This window comes from Pygocentrus nattereri, chromosome 5, assembly GCF_015220715.1.
Source record: "Pygocentrus nattereri isolate fPygNat1 chromosome 5, fPygNat1.pri, whole genome shotgun sequence".
NCBI classification, from domain to species: Eukaryota; Metazoa; Chordata; class Actinopteri; order Characiformes; family Serrasalmidae; genus Pygocentrus; species Pygocentrus nattereri.
The window spans coordinates 5,970,918-5,996,821 of NC_051215.1; the positions used below are offsets into that span (position 1 = coordinate 5,970,918).

The 25,904-nt window shown below is 43.1% G+C and overlaps 1 protein-coding gene across 1 annotated transcript in view; it reads right to left on the minus strand.

The window, feature by feature from the left end:
• The window catches only part of LOC108440704 (pro-neuregulin-3, membrane-bound isoform), a 553,144-nt gene extending 527,807 nt beyond the window's left edge, over positions 1-25,337 (minus strand). Inside the window, exon 1 of the mRNA XM_017719726.2 lies at positions 23,119-25,337. Coding sequence (XP_017575215.1) covers positions 23,119-23,812 — 694 coding nt within the window. The 5' untranslated portion in view covers positions 23,813-25,337. The remainder of the gene's footprint in view (positions 1-23,118) is intronic.
• Between the last annotated feature and the right edge of the window lie 567 nt (positions 25,338-25,904).

A 25,904-nucleotide genomic window follows, 5' to 3' on the forward strand; every position in this document is an offset into this window, starting at 1 on the left:
GAAACAAATTAGGATCAATTTAGAAATGTTTTTCTTTCTCCTAAAACTTTCTGTTTCAGAGATATGCAGTATGAAAATGAATATGTTGATCAATAAAGCTGGCTTAAATCATAACAAGACATTCACATTCGATTCATATACGAAAACGCTCAAGAGGATTGAAAGTGGGCGGTTCTGACCCCAACCGTCAGATCAGGCTGGCGCAGCAGGCAGCAGTGAGACCACGTTGAGTGCAAGGAGCTGCGTAAAGTGTCTGGAGTTCACAGAAACTCAGGCACATTTGATTCTGTCAGCATTAAAGCCCGAGCCCCTGCTTATTCCCCATTTCCTGCAGCTGCCTCGCTATCGTGTTTCAAGCCATTACCGGCAAAGCCTGGCCATGGGAGAGATCTGCCATCGTCTACAACCATCCATCACTGAGTGGCCCCTGGCCTTCCACTGCGCCAAACAGAGGACACACACACACACACACACACACACACACCTACACACACACACAGTCTGCTGCAGAGGCCATTTCACAGCACAGCCACAGTCAGAGAGAAGCAACCTGGAAGGAGCTTAGAGCGTTATTGTCTTTCCTCTCTCTCTCTCTCTCTCTCTCTCTCTCTCTGTCATGCTCTCTCTGTTTCCCTCTCTCTCTTTATTTCTATCTGTCTGCCTCTCTATCTGTCTGTCTGTATGTCTGTTTGTTGATCCCCTGGGATCAATAAAGGAATCTGAATCTGAATCTGAATGTCTGTACATCTGTCTGTCTATTTGTCTGTCTTTCTGTCTGTCTATTCCTCCATCCATCTATCTGTATGTCTGTCTAGCTGTCTATTTGCCTTTCTGTCTGTCTGTCTGTCCATCTGTCTATCTATCCAGCTGTCTGTCTATCTATCTACACTATATTGCCAAAAGTTTTTCGCTCATCTGGCTTCACACTCATATGAACTTGAGTGACATCCCATTCTTAATCTATAGGGTTTAATATGATGTCAGCCCACCCTTTGCAGCTATAACAGCTTCAACTCTTTGCACAAGGGTTAGGAGTCTGTTTATGGGAATTTTTGTCCGTTCTTCCAGAAGTGCATTTGTGAGGTTAGACACTGGTGTTGGACAAGAAGGCCTGGCTCGCAGTCTCTGCTCTAATTCATCCCAAAGGTGGTCTATTGGGTTGAGGTCAGGACTCTGTGCAGGCCAGTCAAGTTCTTCCACACCAAACTGGCTCATCCACGTCTTTATGGACCTGCTTTGTGCACTGGTGTGCAGTCATGTTGGAACAGGAAGGGGCCGTCCCCAAACTGTTCCCACAAAGTAGGGAGCATGAAAAAATCTCTTGGTGCTGAAGCATTAAGAGATCCTTTCACACCATAATCCCCCCTCCACCAAACTTTACACTTGGCACAATGCAGTCAGACAAGTACTGCCAAACCCAGACTCGTCCATCGGATTGCCAGATGGAGAAGTGTGATTGGTCACTCCAGAGAACACGTCTCCACTACTCTAGAGTCCAGTGGCGGCGCTTTACACCACTGCATTCCAAGCTTTGCATTGTGTTTGGTGATGTAAGGCTTGGATGCAGCTGCTCGGCCATGGAAACCCATTCCATGAAGCTCTCTATACTGTTCTTGAGCTGATCTGAAGGCCACATGAAGTTTGGAGGTCTGAAGTGATTGACTCTGCAGAAAGTTGCCGACCTCTGCGCTCTATGCCCCTCAGCATCTGCTGATCCAACTCTGTCATTTTACGTGGCCGACCACTTTGTGGCTGAGTCGCCGTCATTCCCAATTGCTTCCACTTTGTTATAAGACCACTGACAGTTGACTGTGGAATATTTAGTAGTGAGGAAATTCACTGAGATCCTGAGAGCGACCCATTCTTTCACAAATGTCTGTAGAAGAGGTCTGCAGGCCTAGGTTCTTTGTTTTATACACCTGTGACCATGGAAGTGGTTGGAACACCTGAATTCAGTGATTTGGATGAGTGAGTGAATACTTTTGGCAATATAGTCTGTCTGTCTGTCTGTCTGTCTTCCTATCTATCTATCTGTCTGTCTATTTGTCTGTCTATTTGTCTACCTATCTGTCTCTCTCTCTGTATGTACGTTTGTCCAACTATCTGGCTCAAACTTTCTCCACTATAACTTTACAGCCCACCCACCTCCACTTTCCATTAATGTCCTGTAGAGCCAGCCAGACAGGTTCATTCCACGTCACTGGGGCCAAACAGTCAACCTCCACTCTAGTGATTACAGCCACAAAGTTTGGTCAGTAGCTCCTCTAGCCAGCAGAAAGTCTGTTTACAGCCTCATCTCCTCTTTACCAGTAGTATTTACCAATAACACCAAAGATTAAAACATAAAAATCCAACTGATGATGCTGTTTTTGAACCCCCTTTGCCCAAGAATTCAACAAGAATTCAAACGAGTGTTTGCTGTTTACATAATATTCATGTGAGGCATGAATTAATGACCGGCAGCGCATGATGTGCTTGGAAAAACTACTCATGCTCTGAGTTGGGCCCCCTGCAAAGATCAAAGGTGAGCATGTAATGTGCTTGAGGGGAAAGTGTCCATGCAAAGCAATGGCGGTGCTCTGTGCAATAATATATTTCTAATGGGGTGCCTGACAGTTCTTCGAAGAGAAACACTCTCTTTACCATTCTTTTAATTAGGTTTTAAAGCATTACAACCACAATGGATGACCACAGTGACCTGTAACACTGTCTGAGATGACGGCATGACATTTTCACCCGACAGAAACCACTTGTTTGTGCAGTAGACTGTCTGACCATTGATTTGAAGTCACTGAACGTTTTTCATTTTTTAAACCGAATGACTTGCCATCTCAGAAAACAATGTAAAAAGTCATTGGGTTTTAATTGTGATAGAAAAGTCTTGCCAACACTCAAAAGCAGTTTAAAACATTGCATAAGATAAACAATAAATCCCTGTACAAATTTAATATTGCTTAATATTGTTCATTATTGCTTATTTACAGTTTGGTTTAGTTTTCTAGAAGAAGAGCCTATACAGGAATAATGCACTTGTGGACCAACTACACTCATGGTTTTTGAACAGCATTCATTATAATGCCATTTTTTGTCCCTTATGAAATGAGAGGTGTGAAAATTCTCATCTAGCTGCCACTAATGTCACAATGGACATCTCTCACATTAGTATACCAAAGCAATGCCCTAGCAACACCTTGGCAACCAATTGAGACAACATATCATGGCCTAGCAGCACCTTAATAACCACATGGGATACCATAGCATCAGCTTAACAACACTTTAGCAACCACCTGGGCTTCCATAGTAATAGCCCAGCATCATCTTGGCCACAATCTGCAATGGCTAAGCAACTATATAGGAATTACCTGGGATACTTTAGCAACCACCTGTGATGTCATAGCCATATTAAAGTTTGTTCATGAATCCTTCTTCTTCTGTTTGTACCCTCTTCCTGCAAGTCCCCTAGTGGCAACTCTGCCAGCAGAACGGAAAGTTTTTTAGATATTTTTAATTAATATAATGGAACTAAATTAATTTCTCTGAGTTGTTGGATTAACTCAAGCACTGGTGGGTCTTCCTATATGAAATTAAGTGTCTCTGTTTTGAGCTTATTGAATTATTTTTAATGTTATTATAAAAAAAAAGTCATAGTTCCACTCAGGGGCACACAGAAATTGCACTCTGTGCTTACGGAGAAGAGGGGTTATGTTAATCACACGTTATATCCACATTGACCATCTAAGAAAACCGTCAGGGAGGAGGTCATGACGAATCCACGGCAAAAACCACCTGCGGAGGCCTCAAAAGAAGTTCTACACATTACTAAGATTTATAACGTATTCCTCTGTATTCACACATAAATATATTACTGCACATGTATTCTCGCACATCGGCACATACAGCTGCAAAAGTTCATTATGCGGACCTGAATGTGGACATAAATCATTCTCAACTCACTGCTAATGCACTGTATCCCTGCACTGCTAGGCTTTACACGCACACACGCACATATACTGCACCCTCTTGTCGCAACGGAGCAGTAACTGGCAGCAAGGCAGCTGCTTCTAGGATCATACATCACCCTCCCTCAAAACTCCCAGACTAATTCCTTAGAGCCGGCCAAGGAACGGGCCGGGACGCCGGCATCTCGGTACAGGTTAATAGGTGCTCAAAATGGGCCGCCTGAGGGCCTCGCCACACTAATGAGGGAGAGAGGGCTTCCAGCAGGCCCAGCCCAAAGTAGTTGGCACAAGTAGCTCAGACAAAAGAAAAAGAAGGGGAAAATAAATAAAGCCAGCCTCAAGAGATAGAGCCGGCTTCAAAGACCACCTGCAGGCAGATCTTCACCTCCAAAGCCAGGCCCAGACGGACGTCCCCTGTGCCCTCACAAAACCTTAAACAATGCAGGAGAACTGGCAGTGCTAGACTCAGAGCAACTCAGGAGGCTTTGCAAGTTAGATGAACCATTATCATGATTAGGAAGTGAGAGTGAATCAATTATGGTTTGATGGGTGGGACCAGTTTCATAAGAAAAAATCCAGGCCTTCTAGAAATTCTAGATATGTCACTCTCTGAACATGAACAGTTGCCTAACTAGGTTTTTTTAGTTGTTAGAAATGGAAAACAGTGGCGGCTTTTTACTGAAAGCAGCATTAGGAATTACATACAAGATAAATAATACGCTAATGTGTGCTGCAAGTCCAAATGGAATGCTTTTGTGTCTGCAAATGCCTACATCTAATCAGGAATGTCCAATAAATTCTCATGTACACCAGAACTTAGTCCTCACAGCTCATCATTTATTCTTTTTTAGATATTAAAAATCCCACAAGGGCGCTAGCAGAATTTAGCATTACCGTAAAGGTGTTTTTTTTCCTCCTTTTTAGACAATTGTGTAGACAATTGTGGCCTGAACTGAGGATCTCACTCTAATAGTCCCAGTCCGTCACTGCTTAAATCCATAGTATTTGCTTGCTGTCATACCATATGGTTAGGTATCAGTCAAATGAAATGACAGCTAATGTCATCTCAATAACAGTAATGCTTGTAGACCTAATATTTCCTTAATGTTACATCAGGTAACACATTATTTAGACAGTTAAACAAAGCCATGGCATGCCGTTAAATTCCTCACAGTAATCATAACGTAGTAAAAACATCAAAATGGGAAAAATCTTCAGCCATCACTTTACGTCAGCCTGCTCTTGTCATTTTTGGTAGATGAATAGTTTAATAAGTGAAGATGAATTGCCTGGTGTTGAATCATTTTCAAGAGTTGAGAAAAGATCTGGACTGTTTCAGTAAAAGCTACGGACCAATCAGCTAAAGTTAGCAGGGTTAACGGAACTGTGCCAAATTTGTCTCCCGTTTCATTCTGGCCGAAAAGCATGGTGCATTCAGGAATAGAGAGGACTGTAGGGTCTCATTCTTTCACTTTCACAAAAATGTAAGAAATGACCAGATATATGCAGCACATTATGAGATGACATGATAAAGAGATTATTGGAAAAGAGAGGCCTGATAAGATTTTCTATTTCATAGAGGATTTAGGGGTTAGCAAGCGAAATATGGGAAAAGACATAGATGGAAATATATACGAAGGGGGCAAGGTCAGATGCCGTTAATCTGGCGGACGTCTAGCCTGTGGGTTAATATGGCTCGTATTCTGCCGGAGGCCACAGCCCGGTGGATGGTGCTTTTGTCCAGCAGCAAGGGCCCTGCCCACTGGCATCCGCCATTAGAACTCGCTGCGGTGGTTGCTGGCATTTGTTCTCATAAATAAAAGATCTCTCTTTCTCTCCTGCTCTTTTTCTGTGAAGTGTCCCAGCCCTCTCCCCTGTCATCGAGACAGGGACCAGGCACAGAGACGCTGCTGTTCGTATCCGAGCAGGCGGCCATTTTCCTTTTAGCTGCCGCATCCATGGAGGGGAGGTTATTGATCCTGCTGTTACTAATACAGTAAGCGGGGGTCCTGTAGAGAGAAGTAGAAGGAGGAGAAGAAGGCAAAGAGGCATGCCTCGATTTCTAAAAAGATTTTTACTATCAGAGCATTAACAGTCAGTGTGGGAACGGCTGTATGTTTACTTTGCGAGGGTCCTACCGTGACCTTTTTGGTCAGATATCATAGCCGGCAAGTCTCTTAGTGTAAGAAAGCCTCAGGCAGCATGATGCAAGTGCAGGTGCTGGTGGAGGTCTTTAAAGCTGGACCTTGACCCGATTCCTAGACCTGAATTTATACCCATAGGTCCATTTGTTGCATCAAAAATTAATAGCTTATGATTACAAGATCCAGGACTGGAAACTAGAGTCAAGGTCTGGATTTCTTCTGCTATATAGATTGATAGAAGCTTACAAGGGCTAAACCATCCTAACCAACAAGGAAGCCAAACTGGGAATAACACTGCAGTGTTTAGACCAAACCTTTTGCACATTAACTAAGACCAGCACAGGAGCTGGTATAATAGCAGGTATAATAGCATAATAACTCCAGTATCCATGAACAGGAGGGAGGAAAAACAGGTGTGGTATGATCTAGATCAGTGGTTCCCAACGTGGTCCTCAGGGACTCTCAGACAGTTCATGTTTTCCTTCATCACTATGTGTTGCAAGTTGTGGTTGAGCAGAAATGTGGGCCATCTGTTGGTCCCTGTGGACTAGATTGGGAACCGCTGGTCTTCCTTGGTGAATTCTCCATGACACCTCAGTACTCAATTACATGACATTGTTCCTTTGAAGACAGTGGCTCTCAAGGTCCTCTGAGACCTCTGGAGGATCCATTTTTGCTTGATCCCAACAGCCAACACAGAAAAACAGCAAAATGTGAACCATCTGGGGGGCGCTTAGGACCACTTTGAGTACTACTTAGGTCTAACTTGGGGAAATGTTGATAGTATTCATTTGGTTATCCTTGTGCAAATATTTGCGTAAAATTTACAATATCAATTGGATATACATTCTGCAAGTGACGGGACTAAAACTGGTCTCTATAGAACCGCTTTATCAGTTCTAGTTTTAGTAGTTCTAGCATCTAGAGGGAAAATGGTCAATGTTTTGTCCATTTCTGACTTCAGAATTGTTTTACCTTCATTCATAGGAGACAAAGGTCTACACTTTCCTTCTTACTATATCTAATGTTTTGCTAGTGTGCAGGCCTTGAAGGCCATTCTTGCAAGCAACAGGTACATGAAAAGCCTCTAGTTCGTAAATTACTATTGTTGCTTGGTTTGAGGTGTTTCTGTTATGAAAGGTATCCTATGCATTGGTGACATGTCACTAGGCAGTAAACAAAGTAAAAGTCCATTTAGAGAACAATATGAAAATAAGGTACAATGGGTTACAAAAAGCATATAGACAGTCTCTAACCTCTTTGCAGCAACCTTGCCTGCACTTTGAGTCACTTTGTCATTATTCAGTGGTGTATTATGCCATCAAGTCATTATGCTAATGCCCAAATGTTACAGAACACTGCCCTGTTCCAACCTGAAGAGCCTCCATCACAATCAGATGGTGACACTAAAGTGATCACTATTCTGCTTACTCACTCGGGTTACTCACTATCAGAGTCTCAGTTCCTCACCTCCAGTCACTCACACAAAAACACACACCCACCGTGTGTCAATGCTTCACCATCCAATACTGTCACTCAGGAACTGACGCTTAGTCAAAGACGTAAATGAACTCCATTCATAATGAGTCTTCTTCCAGAGACTCCTCAGCCACTGGCACTCACTCACTCTCATCGCTCACTACAAGGCCTCCATTTTGTGTCAGTCCATTTCCTCCGACATTGGTGCCATTTACTCGTAGCGAGTCACTGGCCAGACAGTTAAGAAGGCGCAACACACTGATGACATGGTACGATTATCATATCTTCTTCTTTCCCTAAAACCACAGATAACACATCGCAAAGATGTGGCTTATCAGGATTTTGCGGCAGCCTGACACAACATAAATTATTCCAAGCCAAACAACAGACTGCCTGATATAGACCTATCACTTTAATGGAAACTCCTACCTTGTAATTTCACTCACTGACCACTTTATATGAAACCCCTGCTTTGTGGTTCCACTCCCTGGTCACTATAGTAGACCCCCCTACCTGGCTTCCTCCCACTGGCCACTTTATACTGTCCACCTATGTTTTCGGTTTCGGTTCCCTAAATAACAGAACTAAAACAACATAATTGAAAGGACTTTGACATTTTAAAAGAGTCCTTTTTGGCACATTTCATTTTAAGAGAGTATTCCATTCATCACTGGTCAGTTTCTGACCACAGGAACTCTGTTGACCAGATATTTGGGTGGTTGCCATTCACAGCACAACATTGACACTGACATGATAGTGTGGGTGGTGCTGGTACATATCAGTAACAGTTCTGGGGTCAGAAACTGACTACTGATGGCCAGAACCTGGCTTCACAAATTGTGCACCAACAGATGGTCTACAGTTTCTAATTGTACATCTACAACAAGGTAGGATTTTGTAATAAAGTGTCCCCTGCAAATATTTTGCTCTGATGACTGTCTTCAGTTGTGTGTAAGAGACAGATTCTTGTGTGAGTGTTTAATGCCTGACAGGTGGCTGGGTCTAGAAAGTGATAGCACATGAGATGGCACGTCCCGCGCTCCAGGAACCATCTGACATCTGAGCAGAAAGATGCCGCATATGACTTCCATTGGGCAGCACCCACACATGCAATATATATGCATCGTGCAACCCACTGAGACCATGCATGTCCACCACTCATCAGACCCGCTCGAGACATCAGCCTGTATATGTGTCCCCCACTTTAATCTGCCATCTGAGCTGAGAGGCCGTCGGCTGGCTGCTGTCACGGTGTGATGTCATGTCCTCGGGTTCAGCGTCCCTGTGACAGATCTGCCATGGCGATAAGCATGAGAGAATAAGAGGACAGCGAGAAAGAGTGAGCAATAAACGGAGAGAGTCTTAAATGGAGGGGGCACATGGGGCACATCAGTACTGGGAAGAAGCAATGGCTTGACTGAACATGCTAATGTGGCTAAAAGTGAATGGAAGCTAGAAGACACTGATTAGAGTGGGGCAATGTTGTATTGTGGCTAATAACTGTGTAGTTACACATTAATAATACATGTAACGACTATGTAACTACTAGTGACAGAGCAATGGGTTACAGTTTTGCAGCTTATGTAATTACAAATGTGTACTGTACCTTAATTTGTACTGTGTAATTACACAAGGGCATCTTGATAGTTGCTATTTTCCCTTTCACCTTATTAGACATGTAATTACACATAACTAATGGGGTGAAGTGCTGTGTTTAATAGATGTTTCTGATTGGATTGTAACAGGTGTTTATCTACATTACGAGAGTATCTATGCCGCATTTGTGCCAACATTAACCTAGCAGCAGGAGGTGTGTGATTTTTCCAGCCTTAATAATGTTAAAGTTATTCAACAAAAAAACGCAGTATGCTTGGGTTATGACACTTTAACCAAAGTTCTGGCTTTAAACCTTTCTGTAATATGATGGTATTTAAACAGCAACCACATATTTCCTTCAAATATCTATTTTTCAGTACTGTGGAATTGATAAAAAGAACAGATTGGTATTTGATCAGATTACCATGTTACAGCAGAGATACTAGGTTGAAAAATAAATACATTTTAATTAGTTACAGAAAAGATACTTTTAAAGCAATGAGCTGTTAGTGTGTACATGCTGTCACATGAATGATTTAAAGTAGAACTTTGGGTACACAACACCACCACTACCACCACCACTTACTACAGCTAGGTAAATGTTAGGAAGTTGACATTTGCTATATAATTACACTCTTTCTGTTACAATCAGAAAAGTCTTGTTGGAAAAACAGTGGTTCATACTTATGTAATTACCATCACCTTATTGCATGTATAATTACATGAGAGAAAATATGTTGCCGCCACTGTCAAGATACATGTGTATTCAAATAAAGTGTATTACTGTTTCCATCTGTAACCGTGAATACATCACTAAAAATTCCACAGTCAACTGTCAGTGGTATTATATCAAAGTGGAAGTGATTTGGAACGACAGCAACTCAGCCACGAAGTGGTCGGCCACGTAAAACGACAGAGCGGGGTCAGCGGATGCTGAGGCACATAGTGCGCAGAGGTCGCCAACTTTCTGCAGAGTCAATCACTACAGACCTCCAAACTTCATGTGGCTTTCAGATCAGCTCAAGAACAGCGTAGAGAGCTTCATGGAATGGGTTTCCATGGCTGAGCAGCTGCATCCAAGCCTTATATCACCAAGTGCAATGCAAAGCATCGAATGCAGTGGTGTAAAGCGCTGCCACTGGACTCTAGAGCAGTGGAGATGTGTTCTCTGGAGTGACCAATTACCCTTCTCCGTCTGGCAATCCGATGGACAAGTCTGGGTTTGGCAGTTGCCAGGAGAACGGTAGTGGTCTGACTGCATTGTGCCAAGTGTAAAGTTTGGTGGAGGGGGGATCATGTTGTGGGGTTGTTTTTCAGGAGTTGGGCTCGGCCCCTTAGTTCCAGTGAAAGGAACTCTTAATGCTTCAGTACCAAGACATTTCAGACAATTTCATGCTCCCGACCTTGTGGGAAGTTTGGGGAGTTTGGCCTCTTCCTGTTCCAACATGACTGTGCACCAGTGCACAAAGCAGGTCCATAAAGATGTGGATGAGCCAGTTTGGTGTGGAAGAACTTGACTGGCCTGCACAGAGTCCTGACCTCAACCCGACAGAACACCTTTGGGATGAATTAGAGCAGAGACTGTGAGCCAGACCTTCTCGTCCAACATCACTGTCTGACCTCACAAATTTACAGATTTCTTTTTAACTTAATAGTTAACTTAATTAACTGCATAATTATCTAATAACATGTAGGCAGCAAATCAAAACTCCCATAAAGACGTTAGATGATCTAAGTTAATTGACCGAAGCTCACAGAGGAAGTAGGGAGCTCTCCAGCTGGAGAAGAGTGCAGCTGGGGCTTTTTTTTCGCCACACAGGTGAGCAGCGAACGGCATGCGCTTCAATTTCAAAAACTGTCAAATTAGAGCGAGCAGAGAAGTGGATACGAGCTTTTTTTTTTCTCCACTGTTCAAAGAGACACCACTCACACTGCCAAAACAGCCACGCCAAAGCAAAACATGTGAAAAATACTCGAGCGGGAAATGGGAAAACAAACAGTTGTGGTTATGTCCTCGACGAGTCACGTAAAAAATGCCAGTATGGCTGAGTTGCAAAGTGAGTTACAAATGCAGATTGTGAAACGGTCCGCTACTTTAATCACAGAACGACTCTCGCAGCATCATTAGAGGCGGTACACGAATGGGTCGGCTCCACCATATGGCCTTTTAGAGCCAAATAAATTGAGAGGGAGAATCAAACTGAGTTTCGTTGTTGAAAAATGTCGGCATTGCACTGCACAGCACATGGTGTGTGCTGCTAATATAACACTATACATACTAGCCCCTTTAATGTAAATGCGTAGCTTTTTGATCATAGCTTTTCCTTGCTGGTGTAATGTTAGAGACTGGAGCGTGTTGATGGCCAGTTTGTTTCATCCTCTAGTCCTTGATCAGTCATAGGATTCAAGTATATAGTTACTGAATTATCCAAAACCCAAATAATATCTGGGTGAAAGAGTCACAAAATGGTCAGAAACTGACCAGTGATGAATAGGGTAGAGGTGATAAACTCTTTAAGGTAACAAATGGACTACAGTCTATAATTGTACATCTATGTAGTGGGCCTTCAAGGTAGGCATTTCCAATAAAGTGGCCAGTGCATAGAAGTACAAAATAGGTGTTTCTAATAAAGTAGCCAGTGAGTGGAAGCACAAATTAGATGCTTCTAATGCAATGGCCAGTGAGTGGAAGCACAATGCATGTGTTTCTAATAAAGTGGCCAGGTTGTCTAAACATAAAGTAGGTGTTTATAATAAAGTGGCCAGTGAGTGGATGTTTATGATAGTTGTTTCTGATAAAGTGGACTGTGAGTGGAAGTTGATAAGCGCACTGAACATTGAAGAGAGATCAGCTGGACTCAGAAAGCAGTGACTCCTCCTGTCCAGCATAGGTGGCAGGAGAAAAGTGCTGCTCATGGCTAATCAGGCCTCATGCATTAAAGCTGATCTGCACCAAACTGCTGAGTGGCACAAGTCCAGAAGACAATCACACCTGAATCGATATCTCATAACAGACTCAGAGCAGCACTCTTCTTCATCCCTCAAGTAACACTAGCAGCATATGAAAGATAGAAAAGAGGGCTTCCTCCCCACCCACTATATGAAGACAGACAAACAAATGCAACACATTAAAAATAGATTCACTCTGCCTGATATCATTTCACTAAATTAGCTACAGTGTAGGTATGAGGAGTGACAAAGTGGCAAAGCTATCAGAGCATGTAAAGTTTGATTTCTGATTTAAGTTTATTACAGTTATTTAGAGTGAGTTAAACTGAAGTGGTGGTTGTGCATTAGTGTGTGTTGCGCTGGTACGAGTGGATCAGACACAGCAGTGCTGCTGGAGTTTTTTAAACACCTCAGTATCACTGCTGGACCAAGAATAGTCCACCAACCAACAATATCCAGCCAAAAGTGTCCTGTGGGCAGCGTCCTGTGACCACTGGTGAAGGACTAGAGGATGACCAACACAAACTGTCGAGCAGGAGACGAGCTGTCGTCTCTGACTTTACATCTACAAGGTGTACCAACAAGGTAGGACTGGATCTGATCCACTCATAGCAGTACAGCACATACTAACACTCCACCACCACGTCAGTGTCACTGCAGTGCTTAGAATGACCCAACACCCAAATAGTACCTGCTCTGTTAGGGTCCATGGGGGTCCTGACCATTGTAGAACAGGGCAAAAGGGGGCTAACAAAGTATGCAGAGAAACAGATGGACTACAGTCTGTAATTGTGGAACTCCAAAGGGCATCTACATGAGAGGTGAAGTTGACCAACTGGACAAACAGATGTACTTAATGAAGTGGCCGGATGGCATATTTGACCTTGTATGTAGCAGTTTTAAGGTGACTCTTTCAGGATAAAGTCCTGGCATAGACTTGCAGCTATTTTCCATTCCTAACAACTAACTGAAACGTAGTGAGACTACAGCTCATGTTCTCAGTCAATGGCGTATTTAGAACTTCAAGAAGGTCTAGATTGAAAGGATTGGTCCCACCATTGTGAGTGATTCCACAGTCACTTTCTAATAAGGTGTAAAACCACCCAGAGCTGAACCAATGGGAGACCTTGTTTGACTGTATGTACTTAAGCATCACAAGAAAAAATCCTGACTAGACTTAAATGAGTTTTAATACAAAAATTGCAATGTTTAAATACAGCAAGCATGATGACTGTATTAAATAAAAATGAACTAAAAGAAATAGACATGTAGTTTACAGTTTACAGATCATTAGGCTTCCTCCAAAGACGGAGAAGGCCCTTAGGGTTCCCCCCTTGTATTAAAAATGACAATGTACAGTCCTTCTCCTTTTGATTGCCTAGGCTCCTTTGTACTTTCCCTGAAGTAGAGAACTAAATAGAGGCCTCCTACTTTTAATGCAGTCATTTTTAATTTAACGACATCACAGATGCAGCACATCACAGTACAGAACAGTACATCATTCCCCACTTTCATACAGTGCCAGAAAACCACATAAGCAAGCCAGTCCGAGACATTTTAAATACTCCTACACTACATTAGCCTCGTAGCCCCAGCGCAAAACTAAAGAACCAAACTTCCAACACCAAACAGGGCTGGTAAACTACATTTGGAGAAATGAGAAATTGTATAAATTTGACTTTTAACTGTACTGTTCCCTTGACGTATCAATATTGAAAGCCACATTTATCAGTCAGTCATGAACAGACTGTAAGTGAAGCGTTTAATCGCAACAAGCCGCACTCACACCGGGCCCATGTTCTTTTTGTACTTGGCAGTGTTTTCCAGTAAAGACGAGTGTCTGTCTCCCAGCTCCCACTGGCTGGGGTCCAGCAGAACGACTGGGCGAAGTTTTATAGCTGTTTCGTCACACTGGTCAGCTTTTTTTTAATATTTTTTTTGCCGTCTCTGCAAAGTAATGCACTACAGGGCCCCCGGCGATGGCTAGTGACCACAGCAGCCATCAAAAAGGCCCTGACATTTGTTTGTCCACAGATGTTAAATGGCTCAGAGGTGGCCTGCGGAGAGAGAGGGAATTGCGGGAGAGGCAGCTAGACCCTGCTGAAGCAGAGCTTAATTTGCATCTATTAATGTTTGGCCATAAACGTCCAGCCTGCTCGTATCTTTAATCCAAACATGATTCATACATATGGCCAATGTTTCAATTCGAACAAGATTTCATGACCACCTTAATTAGTCATTATGGGCCGCACTGCATAAAAGTACAACGTAGCCGTGACATTAGGCATTCTGTGACACAAAGCATCATGTATAATTCACTGGACGTAGTAAATTGAAAGTTGGGCAAATGGGATATGATAAGTGAGTGCGTCTGCATTACTGAAGCGAATGAAAGCTCTATTATAAAACAGTGCCTATAATGATCTGCTATATGACTGATCTGGGCTCGCAATCTCTGTGACAGAAACTAAACCTGTGGTAATGAAGACAAAGCTTCTTCCGCTCCCGTTCGCCTTGAGCGTAATGGATAAATTGCTCATTGTTTTCTTATAAACAGCACATATATCTTTGAGCCTCACCCATTTAACTCAAGTTCCCACCACACGCATTTGTTACCCCGCAACACAAACAGAAGTGTTTCATTTATCAAAATTTCTGCTGAAAAATAAGAGAGTCTTACTTAACGCACCATTCATGAATATTTCGAAGGTAACTCCTTGGTGTACGGCTAAGTGAAAAGAGAAGCAACACAAGCAGCGCCAACAAAAGCAGCTTTCAGTGAACATATGGATTCAATAAATGTATCAAATGCTTACTGGCTACTTAAACTCTCCTCCCTCGTAACTCCACTTTGCTGGTGCACAGTTAGTGCAATGGTTTCCAACCCTAGGCCTGGAGAGCTACAGTACCTTCCTGTAAAGCCTAGATCCAACCACAATTTGCCACACCTGCTCCAGCTAATCAACCTCTTCCCAAGTCCAGATCGGCTGGATCAGATGTATGAGAGTTAAATAAGTGGTGGGTCAGCTTATGAGATACAGGTTGGAGCTAAACTCTGCAGGAAGGTGGCTCTCCAGGAGTTGGAGACCACTGAATTAGTGACTGAACCAGCACCATCATGCTAGTACCATTTAAATGTCATAGCTGTTCTGAGAATGGAGTGGTTTACCACCCAAATAATCTGACCAGCAGTACCAGACACTGACCAGTGATGAACACAGTTCAGGTTTTCTGGCTAATTGTGCATGATGAGATCGAGAGATATGTCTGAAGAGATTAGACATAAAATAATCCACTTGCATAAGGAAGGAGATAGTTGACAGAAGAACAACAAAACTACAAAAAATATTATTAAACAATACATGAAAAAATAGGGCTCTCTATAACCTATAACCTGGTGGGCCACCAAAACTGACCATAAAATGCACTTACAGCTTTGAGAGAATGAAAGGGGGAAGGAGCTCTGAGGAGCTTGGCGATGAGTCCTGGTTGGTTTTCCTGAACAAGCAGGACCCCACCACTAAAAAAGACAGTGAAATCAAAAGAAACAGAAGCAGCTTCAACAAAAGCACCTTTCATTGAACACCTGGGTTCAATTGCAACCTTCAGCTCAGAGCAAGAAAGACTGTAGTGCTCACCCAGAGCACATTACTTCATCTCTCAGATAAAATCTTCATTAATTAGTCATGAAAGACTTGGGGAGACGGTGGCGTGTTGGAATGTGGAGTTTTCATCATGGGAAACTGAAAGGAGAATACATAGTGCATAGAATGTAGGTCGGTCAGGAGTTTCAGTGTGGTCATTCTCTGGAGTCCAAGGCTGGTGTTTCTATTAAAGTGGAAGTTGAATGTATGCAATTAAACAATAAGGTGTTATACAATATATGTGTTCATTATTTCAGTTGCTAATGTTGGTGCTGTGCATCCTATACAACAAGTTGGAAAAATTCTATAACAGGCATATAATCTCGCATTTCCCAAGCTATGCATTAAACCAAACATCCCAAAGTTCAACTGCAACCTTCAACCCAGAGCTAGAAAGACTTTAGAGCTTGTCTGGAGCACATTACCACATCTCACAGATACAAATCTTCATTAATTAGTCCATCTTAAAACCGAATTCTTTATCAAAAGGCCTCTGCCGAGGAGCGACACTGCAAGCATTCTGCTACCATCAAGCCACTTTGTAACCTTTCATTATTCTGGCCTCTGGAAGCCCCTGCTGTCCCACATGGCTGTGAGGAAGCACAGCTCCTCCCCTGCCTGCGAAACACATTCAACAAAGAGAAACACACTTTCGAGGAGCAGAAGAGATGTTTACTTGAGTCCCTCTCAACAAGTAAAGTTCACAGTGCAAATCGTTCTTTCATCCCACGTCTTTCCCTCGATTTTGAAGGCATGAGACAGTTTCCCTCCCATTTTCTCTTGGATAATTCTTCAGCAAGCTCCCTCATCAATTATTCACTTTCTCCTCTACATATTGAACATGTTTCCTTTTCTCTGCATTAATATTTAAGGCTTCTCTCCCTCCTTAGGACATCTCATAAGGATAAATCAAAGTGACATTAAGTTTTATTGAGACAGTCTCGTTGTGAAATTAAGCCCTAATGGTGTTGGGAGCGAGCACATTTTTACAGCTGTCCACTAAACGAAGACAGAAGGAGGGTTGTGAAAAGAAATAGGGATTTTTGATATTAAAGAGTTTGATGTAGTACATAAATACATTAAAAAGCATACCATTTGCTCTCAGAGCCAAGCAATGTCTAAACAGCCTGTTATACGACATGTTTCTAGTTTAAAAAAGCAGAGTGGCAAAAACTGCCTGTTGAAATATCACGGATATTGAAAGGGTGGAAAATGGTCATGTAAAATGTTCTGGTTTTGGTGCATTGGTAAATATATGGCCCTGAGTTAAACTCTCTGAGGTGAAGAAACAATGGTGACAATGAAATTACAGCATCCTGAATCAACCGCGATGGCATGTCCATGATGCTCTGTAACAGCCGAGACATAGTAAATGGGTAATGGGCAGTGGCAGGTGGGAGGAGACATGGACAGATCTATAGAAACAGAATCCTTTCCTATGGAGTAATCATCCTCATCAAGCTAATGTTACAAAACAAAAGGAAAATCAATGGCCATTAAGTGGCACTCAACTGGAACAGGAAGTCAAGAAGAGCGTCGGCTGAATTCAGCCGAGCTGAGCTGTTTCGGTTGGTACGGTAACAGAATTCAGCAATTTTTATAGCTGATCACATCGGATAAGCGCCCCTATCGATCGGATTCGGACCAAGCCCTTTCCCCTCCACTCACACCCATTCGATTGAGGTCACATTGAAGCAGGTGCTTCTTACTACAGCAACTCTGCATGCACCTGAGTCAACTCCTCAGCTCATTACCAAAGCCTTCATGGATTGAATCAAGTGTGCTGAAGCAGGGAAAGCACTAGACCTTCATGAATTAATTTTGGCAATATTGCAAATAAGCAATTGATCTTCCTTCTTTAGAAATGTGATTTATTTGCTGCTACTTTTCAAATGAAGTATTAAAACAACATCAAAGTGTCTTCCGTGGCATGATGAGCAGGTTTACAACGATATGGCAGTTTACATTTCCAAACTGTTGTTAAAAGCACAGCTACTAGTATTACTATTACTATTGTTAAAAGCCAAAAGATGGTTTAACTTTATGAAGTTGACCATGTTGCCAGATACTTGTGCCTCATACAGTTTCATAACTTCAAAACCATTTGCTATACACACTTACTTTGAATCTCGTTTGGACACGAAGACTCAAAGCCTCCCAGAAAACAAAAGTCACAATTCCAAAGCTACTAATAGCTTTTCCAATTTAGCCATTAAAAAATGACAGTTTAGCCCTAAAACCTTTATTTTTTGTAATTTTGTGTTATATGTGTTATTGTCTTATATGTGGGTTATATACAATCATTTGGTACTGTTATCTTCCAAGCTGTCACCCAGCACTGAAACTAAGCCGGACTCCATCTCCTAGAATCCTCTGAGAGATCACATTATTCCTAAACTTCACTCACACTTTGAGTCTCACTTGGACTCCATCTCCCAGAATCCACTGGAAGATCACATGACTCCTGAAATTTCCTCATGCTCCATTCAGTGATCTCAATCTCTGGAGTACTAAGTGGAGTACTTCACTTTTGTCTTATGACCTCCTTAGTTTAGATTATAAGCCTGGGCTTGTTTTGGGGGCAGTCGTGGGAAGAAGGTTAGGGAATCAACCTTGTAACCGGAAGGTTCCCAGTTTGCTCTCCTGAGCCAGCACTACACTGAGGCACCGTTGAGCAAGGCACCTAACTCCCAACTGTTTCCCAGGCACTGTGGATAGGGCTCCAGGCAAGTGTGCTCACTGCCCTCTAGAGTGTGTCTCCACTAGTGTGTATGTGGTGTTTCACTGCACAGATGGGTTAGACTGCGCAGGTGAAATTCCCCCGGTGTGGGTCTCGTAATCTAATTAATATTTATCTAACAGTAAACATTTGTGTTTTAGATCCACGAGCTGGCACATTACACAAGGTAACAACCCATTTTCTTCACTTTCCAAGAACATGAAACATAATTGATGATAATGTAAAGTTAACAATGAAATTATTCGTTTAAATCAACCAATAAAAATGTAGCTGGTAGTTTACTGGTGGGCTTTTTTAGCCTCTATGCAGCTTGTAGGTTAAATTTCTGTACCAGACAGTGTTTCTCATTTTCAGCATTTCATGATTAAGTTTTCATATTTTTTTTCATCAAGCTCAAAATATGATTTGCTGTTGGAGACTTCTTTTTTGGATTTACTATGATGTAAATAATTTTAGATTATGAGTTATTATTACATTTCCAATTGTTAGGAGGAATTGATTTTTTGTTGCCTAGAAGTAACAACATGACAGCAGATTTCATCCAGAAAAGAAAAGCCATTTCTGATTACATGAAAATGACTTTTTCTGTTTGTTTTTGTGGGATTTAGCTGTTAAATGTGGTTTTATATGATTGTTCGATGTACTACAAATCAAACTTTTACTTCACCATGTTTCAGCTTTGTAAATGGGCTTCTTTCAAATTAAAATGAAAAGGAATTTTTTTTTTGGTATTAATATTTAGTATTTAGTATAGAACTTAAAGATGAGCAAACTGTATAGTTTCTAGGTTTCGCTTCAAATGATCAGATTTGAAAAATCTGTGTTTTTCTGTAGTATTTTTCCATTGTTGTACAATATTGAGGGAACATACCCCAAAAGCATGCATTATTAATATTTTTATATTAATATTAATATATGCTCCATAGCGCATGTGGTAGGGAACAAATCTTTTGCCATGAAATTCTGGAGACAACAGCAAAAGTTTAGACCCGCCCATTCATGTTGAAATTAAAAGGAGTATTTCAGCCTGGACTGCTTTTTGAATGAGGCTCAATACAGTCACATTTCCCTAAGTATCCAGACACAAGAACCAGTGAATTGAGCAACATTCAGGTGCAGTCCTTGCTAAAAGAGTTCAATTACACACAGACATCTTATATAATCTACATAGAAAGTCTCCATGCCCAAAGCCAAGCATCAGCAAGAGCAGTATAAAGCCCCCTAGTGGTGGGCTGTGGAGCACTGGAACCATATTCTCTGGAATGAAGGAGCTCCATCCAACACCTTTGGGATTAGTTGGAATGATCCAGAACTGACCATCCGACATCAGTACCTGACCTCACTAATGCTCAATCAAATCCTCACAGCAATGTTCCAACATCTAGAAAGCCTTCTCAAAAGAGTAGAGGTTGATACTGTAGCAAAGGAGGACAAACTCCATTAGTACCTTTAATTTCAGAAGAAACATTGGATGATCAAGTGTCCACAAACCTTTGGATGTACAGTATCAGTCTTAAAAACACAGCAAGAAAACAAATGAGCCTTCCAAGGGTTCTTCTAATAAGGGTTAAAGAGAGATTGGGGAATCTTTTTTGCCTTTTTTGGCTATAGAAACCCACATAAATGTCAACTGGATCTCAGGAGAACAATGAAGAGTGAGAAAAATGTTGGATTTGGCCCTTTCAAGCTCATATTGAATAGTTTTTGTGGTACCCAATGGAGCTTCTATTACAAACTGCAAGGTGCAAAATTGATTAAACGTATGAGTTCATAGCCCTTATATTAATTTATTGAGTGTGAGTTATCCATGTGTATCATATATACAACAGGTTTTAGCCCCTTTAGTGCATTTGGAACTTCATACCTTCTTCAAATAAACGAATATTATGGCAAGAACTTTTATTCACATCACTTTTTTTTTAATTAAACTTTTCATTGTATGGAAAGTGTCAACTTTCCAACTAACACAGGCAAAGCCTAATACAGGGGGAAACGCTGACACGGTATGGCCAACTTGCCCAAAGTAAATGTGGCAGTAGATTAAATTTCTTATTGGGTAGCAGAGGCAGTATTTTTCCTCTGGAGTGATGCTGAATTAATCTGGATAAAGAATGGAGAGTGAAGCAATCTGGTAGAGTGCAGCCGAATGACGCAAAGTCACTGTGCACCATTCTGATCCAATATTCATGCCTCAATGCAATAGGGAGATCCTTTTAACCTGCAACAGGGGAGCAATAGCATCCCAAAGTAAAGGTCTCCTGGTTGAAAAGGTCTGAAATAACCCAGGTTCATATGGATTGAGAGGTAGTATGTACTTACATTTTCACAGTTCTATATACTTAACACATTAAATGCCCAGGGCCTGCCAGTGGGCCTAAAGTTTATTACTCAATTTTATAATCTAAGAATAGCTCAACAAGTTTGCATTAAAGCCCCTGTAGTTACTGAATAATAAGTATTAGTATGTAATACGTGATTTTAAGGGGTTAAATACAAACTTGAATGATTGGTATTTCCATAAATTACATAATACTTGAGAACGTGATATTTCTTTACTTAGGTTGATTGATTGGTTGACACTTGATATTTTCAGTTGTTCTGTTTATTTCGGAGAGTTCACATGTTCTCCCCGTGTCTGCGTTGGTTTCCTCTGGGTTCTCTGGTTTCCTCCCACAGTCCAAGGACATGCAGTCAGACCAATTGGACATGCTAAATTGCCCCTAGGTGTGAGTGTGTGTGTGATTGTGTATGTCTGTCTGTCTGCCCTGTGATGGACTGGCAGCCTGTTCAGGGTGTATCCTGCCTTCCGCCTAATGACGGCTGGGATAGGCTCAAAATGTGTGTGTGTGTGTGTGTTTCTGTCTACATGTCAATGGTCTTCATTCATGGTCTGAGTAGATGATATAAGTGTGATGAATCCACCTCCTGTGATTGTAGCCTCTTACTGTCATTCACACAGTTTGTGGTTTCTTGTTACAGTGGAGGTTCTCAAAGGGAACTGGAGCTCCACTTTGCTGTTGCATTTGTTAGTTTGCTGGTGGTTAATTTATCCAAAGCTCTCCTGGGGGCACTGTCCAGCATGGTCGGCTGAGAGTGCTGAAAGTATCGCTTTAAAAGTCATTTAGAAGCTGTATTTGAATGAGAGGGTGACTGGAACCACTACAGATGGTTCAAACTAGGAAAATGTATTAATGACATAAAAAAAAATAAAACCTGAATTACTCTGCCACATTTCTTTTCTGCAGTAGAACATTTAAAGAGACAAGTGATAATCACGCGAGTTCGCTGTTTTCGAAAAGAAGGTATAGGATTTTTGTAGGCCTGATCACATGCTTCATTAGCCTGTGCTGGAGCTGCAAAGAAGAGGTCAATTTCTCTGTGCTAAAGTTATCAATGACCTTGGGCTATGCACAGTTGCAAATGTTAGGAAGCAAGAATGAAGTCTGGAACTTGTCATTTGATGTATAATATATAATTCTAACACATGGTGTAGGAAACTATGAGCCAATCCTAGAAAAGCAGATGAAAACATGTTGAATCGACCTCATAGATTAATTTCAGTTTGGTCGAGGAGCCAGAGCTTCTTATTTAAGTCAACAGAAAGGGATTTCAGTAAAGTCCTTTTAAATTAGGCGATTATACTCGCACGGTTTATGCCTCACATCCTGAGGAAAAGTAAAACAAAGTGCATCGGCCTACGCTGAGACTGCAGACACCACGATGAGAAAACGCTGCTCTTTTTCCCTCATTGAATGACAGGCCTCAATTAGGGTGCGTGATTAGACCAAATCGGACATGCACCTACTCTTTAGATTTGATTGATGACTGTAATTCACTCATTTTCTACATTTGGAGGGGTCCTCAGCACGTCAAATGAAGAAGAGAAAGAGATGTAAATGCGATGTAAAACACATACAGCTCAGACTCCCTTGCGTGCCGTGATCACACTGTAGCACCATCATATTTGACTGCATCTTTCAATTATACAAGAACGGATAAAGCCCAGGACTTATAATGCATTCAGGCATTCATAGTGGTCCACATAAAAGCTTTTATATAAAGCATACTGATTCGTTCAAACACATTTTGTAAAGTTCCCTCAGTGGAGAAGAAATGGCACACCATTAAACCGGCTTTATGTGTGCAGTTGCACGCATCGTTTTCAGTGTACTTCAGGCTAAGGGAGTGGCCCATGTGGTGTGAAGGATCTACAAGCCCCTCCCCTACACAATCACAGTCCAATCCATGACCAGTCTCTGACCATCATGCTGCCTCTTTAAACCAAGTGATATATATGCTTTACTTCACGGGATGTTAGCAGTATTTTCAAGATAGCATCTTCTATGATCATGTCTAACTGATTCAAAGTTGTATATTAAAGTAAAAGGAATAAACATCTGCACAATGCTGCAACCATAAATATTCTTTTAAGCTAAAAAGAAAAATGAGTACCAGCTTTCACATTCAGGTGAGATTAATGGTGACTGTAATATGCTGCCAACGTGTGGCACTCGCAGTCCAAACCAGTGGAACCACATGACAGCCCAAGTCACATGGAACTGCACGACTAGGCCCAGAGAAGCAGACAACAAAACGGGTGGACTTACGTGTCTTGCGGCTGATGTGGGTCCTAGCTGGGGTGGTAACGGGCCTCTCGGTGGAGGGCTGCTCACGGGTCCACATTTGGGTGGAGTCATTGAGGACGGTGGGATTGGATGGAGATGGGCTAGAGGTGGACGTCCGTCCACTGGAGGTGGTGGTGAAGGCTGTGGTGGTTGGGCCACGTGTCCCAGAACGCTGGGTGGTGCTTTTCTGAGTCACCTGACTGCCAGATGCTCCACCGCCCCTATGGGATGGGTTGGGAGGAGTCCCAGATCGAGTTTTTCCCCTCACCGAAGTAGTGATACTGGGGCTGCTGGATCCAACTGGCCCACTAGTTGTGGTGGTTGTGGTGGTTGTGTCTGATCCTTTGGGGAAAGCGCTGGGCTTGGACAAGAAGATGGGGTCCTGGCCAATGCCCTTGGCATCCACGAGGTCTGTGGGCATGTAGTCCCTCACAGAGCCTACCACGATCCACTTGAGCAGCATAAGGCTCAGGCCCAGGCCAATGAAGCCAATAAGAAGGGGCACTGCACACAGCCAGGTCTGCTGCCGGGGCCACAAGGCACAACGCAACGTCCCGGCACGTTCGGGGGCCTGGGCCTGCTGCCGGCTGCCCGAGGCCCCGGTGCTCTCGGGCTCCTCCAGGATCACTCCTACCACCCCCGAGCCGGTGGTCACCGCTCCAGAACTCTCACTCATGACCCTCTGAGGGTCAACCCCTGGGCTGGGAGATCAGCAGGCACGGGAAGCTCCAGGCGCCAAACATTGGGGCGGGACAAAAAAAAAAGAAAGCAATCCCACGATGGCCAGAAACACACTCAGGCACAAGAACTCACAAACATTCCTTAACCCCTTAAACTGTGGGCTTATTGTTTTAATTAAATCTTAACCATAACCAAAATAATTCTCACTGCATTGAAAATATGCAAGACACCTAGATATGAAAGTGAAGAACTGAAATCTGGACGCACTGATGGATCCTTAGAGTTTAAGGGGTTAAAGCACAGGTGCAGGATGCCACAAACACACACACACACACACACACACATACACACACACAGGTACACAAGTACACACACCCAGTAGAATTCCGGAGGTAGAAAGAAGAAAAATCAGGGCTTGCAGAATCCGACACGGGACGATCCGCTAGTCCAGTTCCAGAAGGTGCAAACAGGCAGGTTCCAGGTTCAAGGGTGAGCCAGACGAGGAGCAGGGGCTGACCAGAGGAAGGAATGCAGAAAGCAAAGCAGATGTATGTGCAGGAAAGCTCTCGGTAGCTCCCGATGCAGCAGCAACACCCCTCTATTAGTGCCCCTCAGATCCCTGTTTCGGAACAGATGGCACCACCAGTGAAAAAACCATCCCTCCAATTTCACGCCCTTTTAGAGCTTTCTTAGCTTTTTTCTTTAGAAGCAGGTGCTTGTCAGAATCCCCCTTTCTGAACGTCTCACTTGCCGTTTGCCTTCTGTCTCGTTCAATGTCTTGTTCCGTGGCTCTCGTTAGCCCTCGCTGACTCAGCTCTGCATGTCCCGGAGAGCCGCGATGCCTAGCGTCCCCCTGCTGGGGCAGGACCTCCTACAGATAAGCGCATTATCCATACGGGGTGGGGTGGTGGTGGTGGTGGTGGGGATAGAGAGGGGGGGCAAAAAGATAAGCAAGCTGTTTCTGTGGAATCAAAAGCCAAATATCCAGGAGCAGAGACAACAATGGTAGCTACTGCAAGGTTAGAAAAGGTGGGGGAGGTATTGTGTCCAGAATCCACTGGGATGGGGGAATAAAATCCATTCTCCCACTCAAGCAGGCTTCCAGTGTTCCCTTCCTGCCAGCCGTTGATGCAGCACGGAGTGAAGAGCGCGCCGCTACATTCCGCCACTGAGAGAGCAAGAGAGGTAGAAAGAGCGAGATGGGGAGAGAGGGAGGAAGGCAGGGAGGGGAGGGAGGGACAGCACCAGAGACAGGCGGCAGAGAGAGAGAGAGAGAGAGAGAGAGAAAGAGAGGTAAATGAAAAAATTCCCAAAGCTCAGCTCTCAGCTCCACGTTTCGTCCCTCTCCAATGCGGCTGCTGTCCGGTCCTGATTTCGAGGATCCTTAATTATGTGTCTGTTTGTCGCTGTCTGTCCCAGGACTGGCTGCACTGTCCTGTGGGGTTGCGCTGATGCTTCAGCAGCCGAGCGCGGGATGCTTCAGCCTAGCAAGCGCAGACGCTGCTGATGCTGCTGCTGCTGCCGCTGATGCCAGGAGAGGGAGAGAGAGAGAAACGGTGGAGGATTAGAGAGGGAGGGAGGGAGGGAGGGAGGGAGAGGGAGCGAGAGAGAGAGAGAGAGAGAGAGAGAGAGAGAGAGAGAGTGGAGTATCAGATTGAGAGAGAGGGAGAGTGGTTGGTCAGAGGGAGATAGAAGAGCAAGAGAGGGTGAAATAGAGAGACAGAGAGAGAGAGAGAGAGAGAGAGAGATAGAGAGAGAGAGAAAGAGGCAGGACTTCACCTGCTCTGGACCTGCTTTAGGGAATATTCTCCACCCCATCAGGACAGAGAGAGAGAGAGAGAGAGAGAGAGAGAGAGAGAGAGAGAGAGAGAGAGCCTGATCGTAAATGCACTGAGGCAAACATTGAGGAGGAAAGATAAGGACTGCTGTAGAACTCATTCACAGAAGGCGCTCAGAATAAGAAAGAGAAGGTGAAAGAGCCAAAGAAAGAGAGAGAGAAAGAGAGAGAGAGGGAAAGGGAGAGAGAGATTCAGAAAGCCAGAAAGCGAGGGAGACTGACTGACTGATCCCTGCCAGTGTTCTGCAGC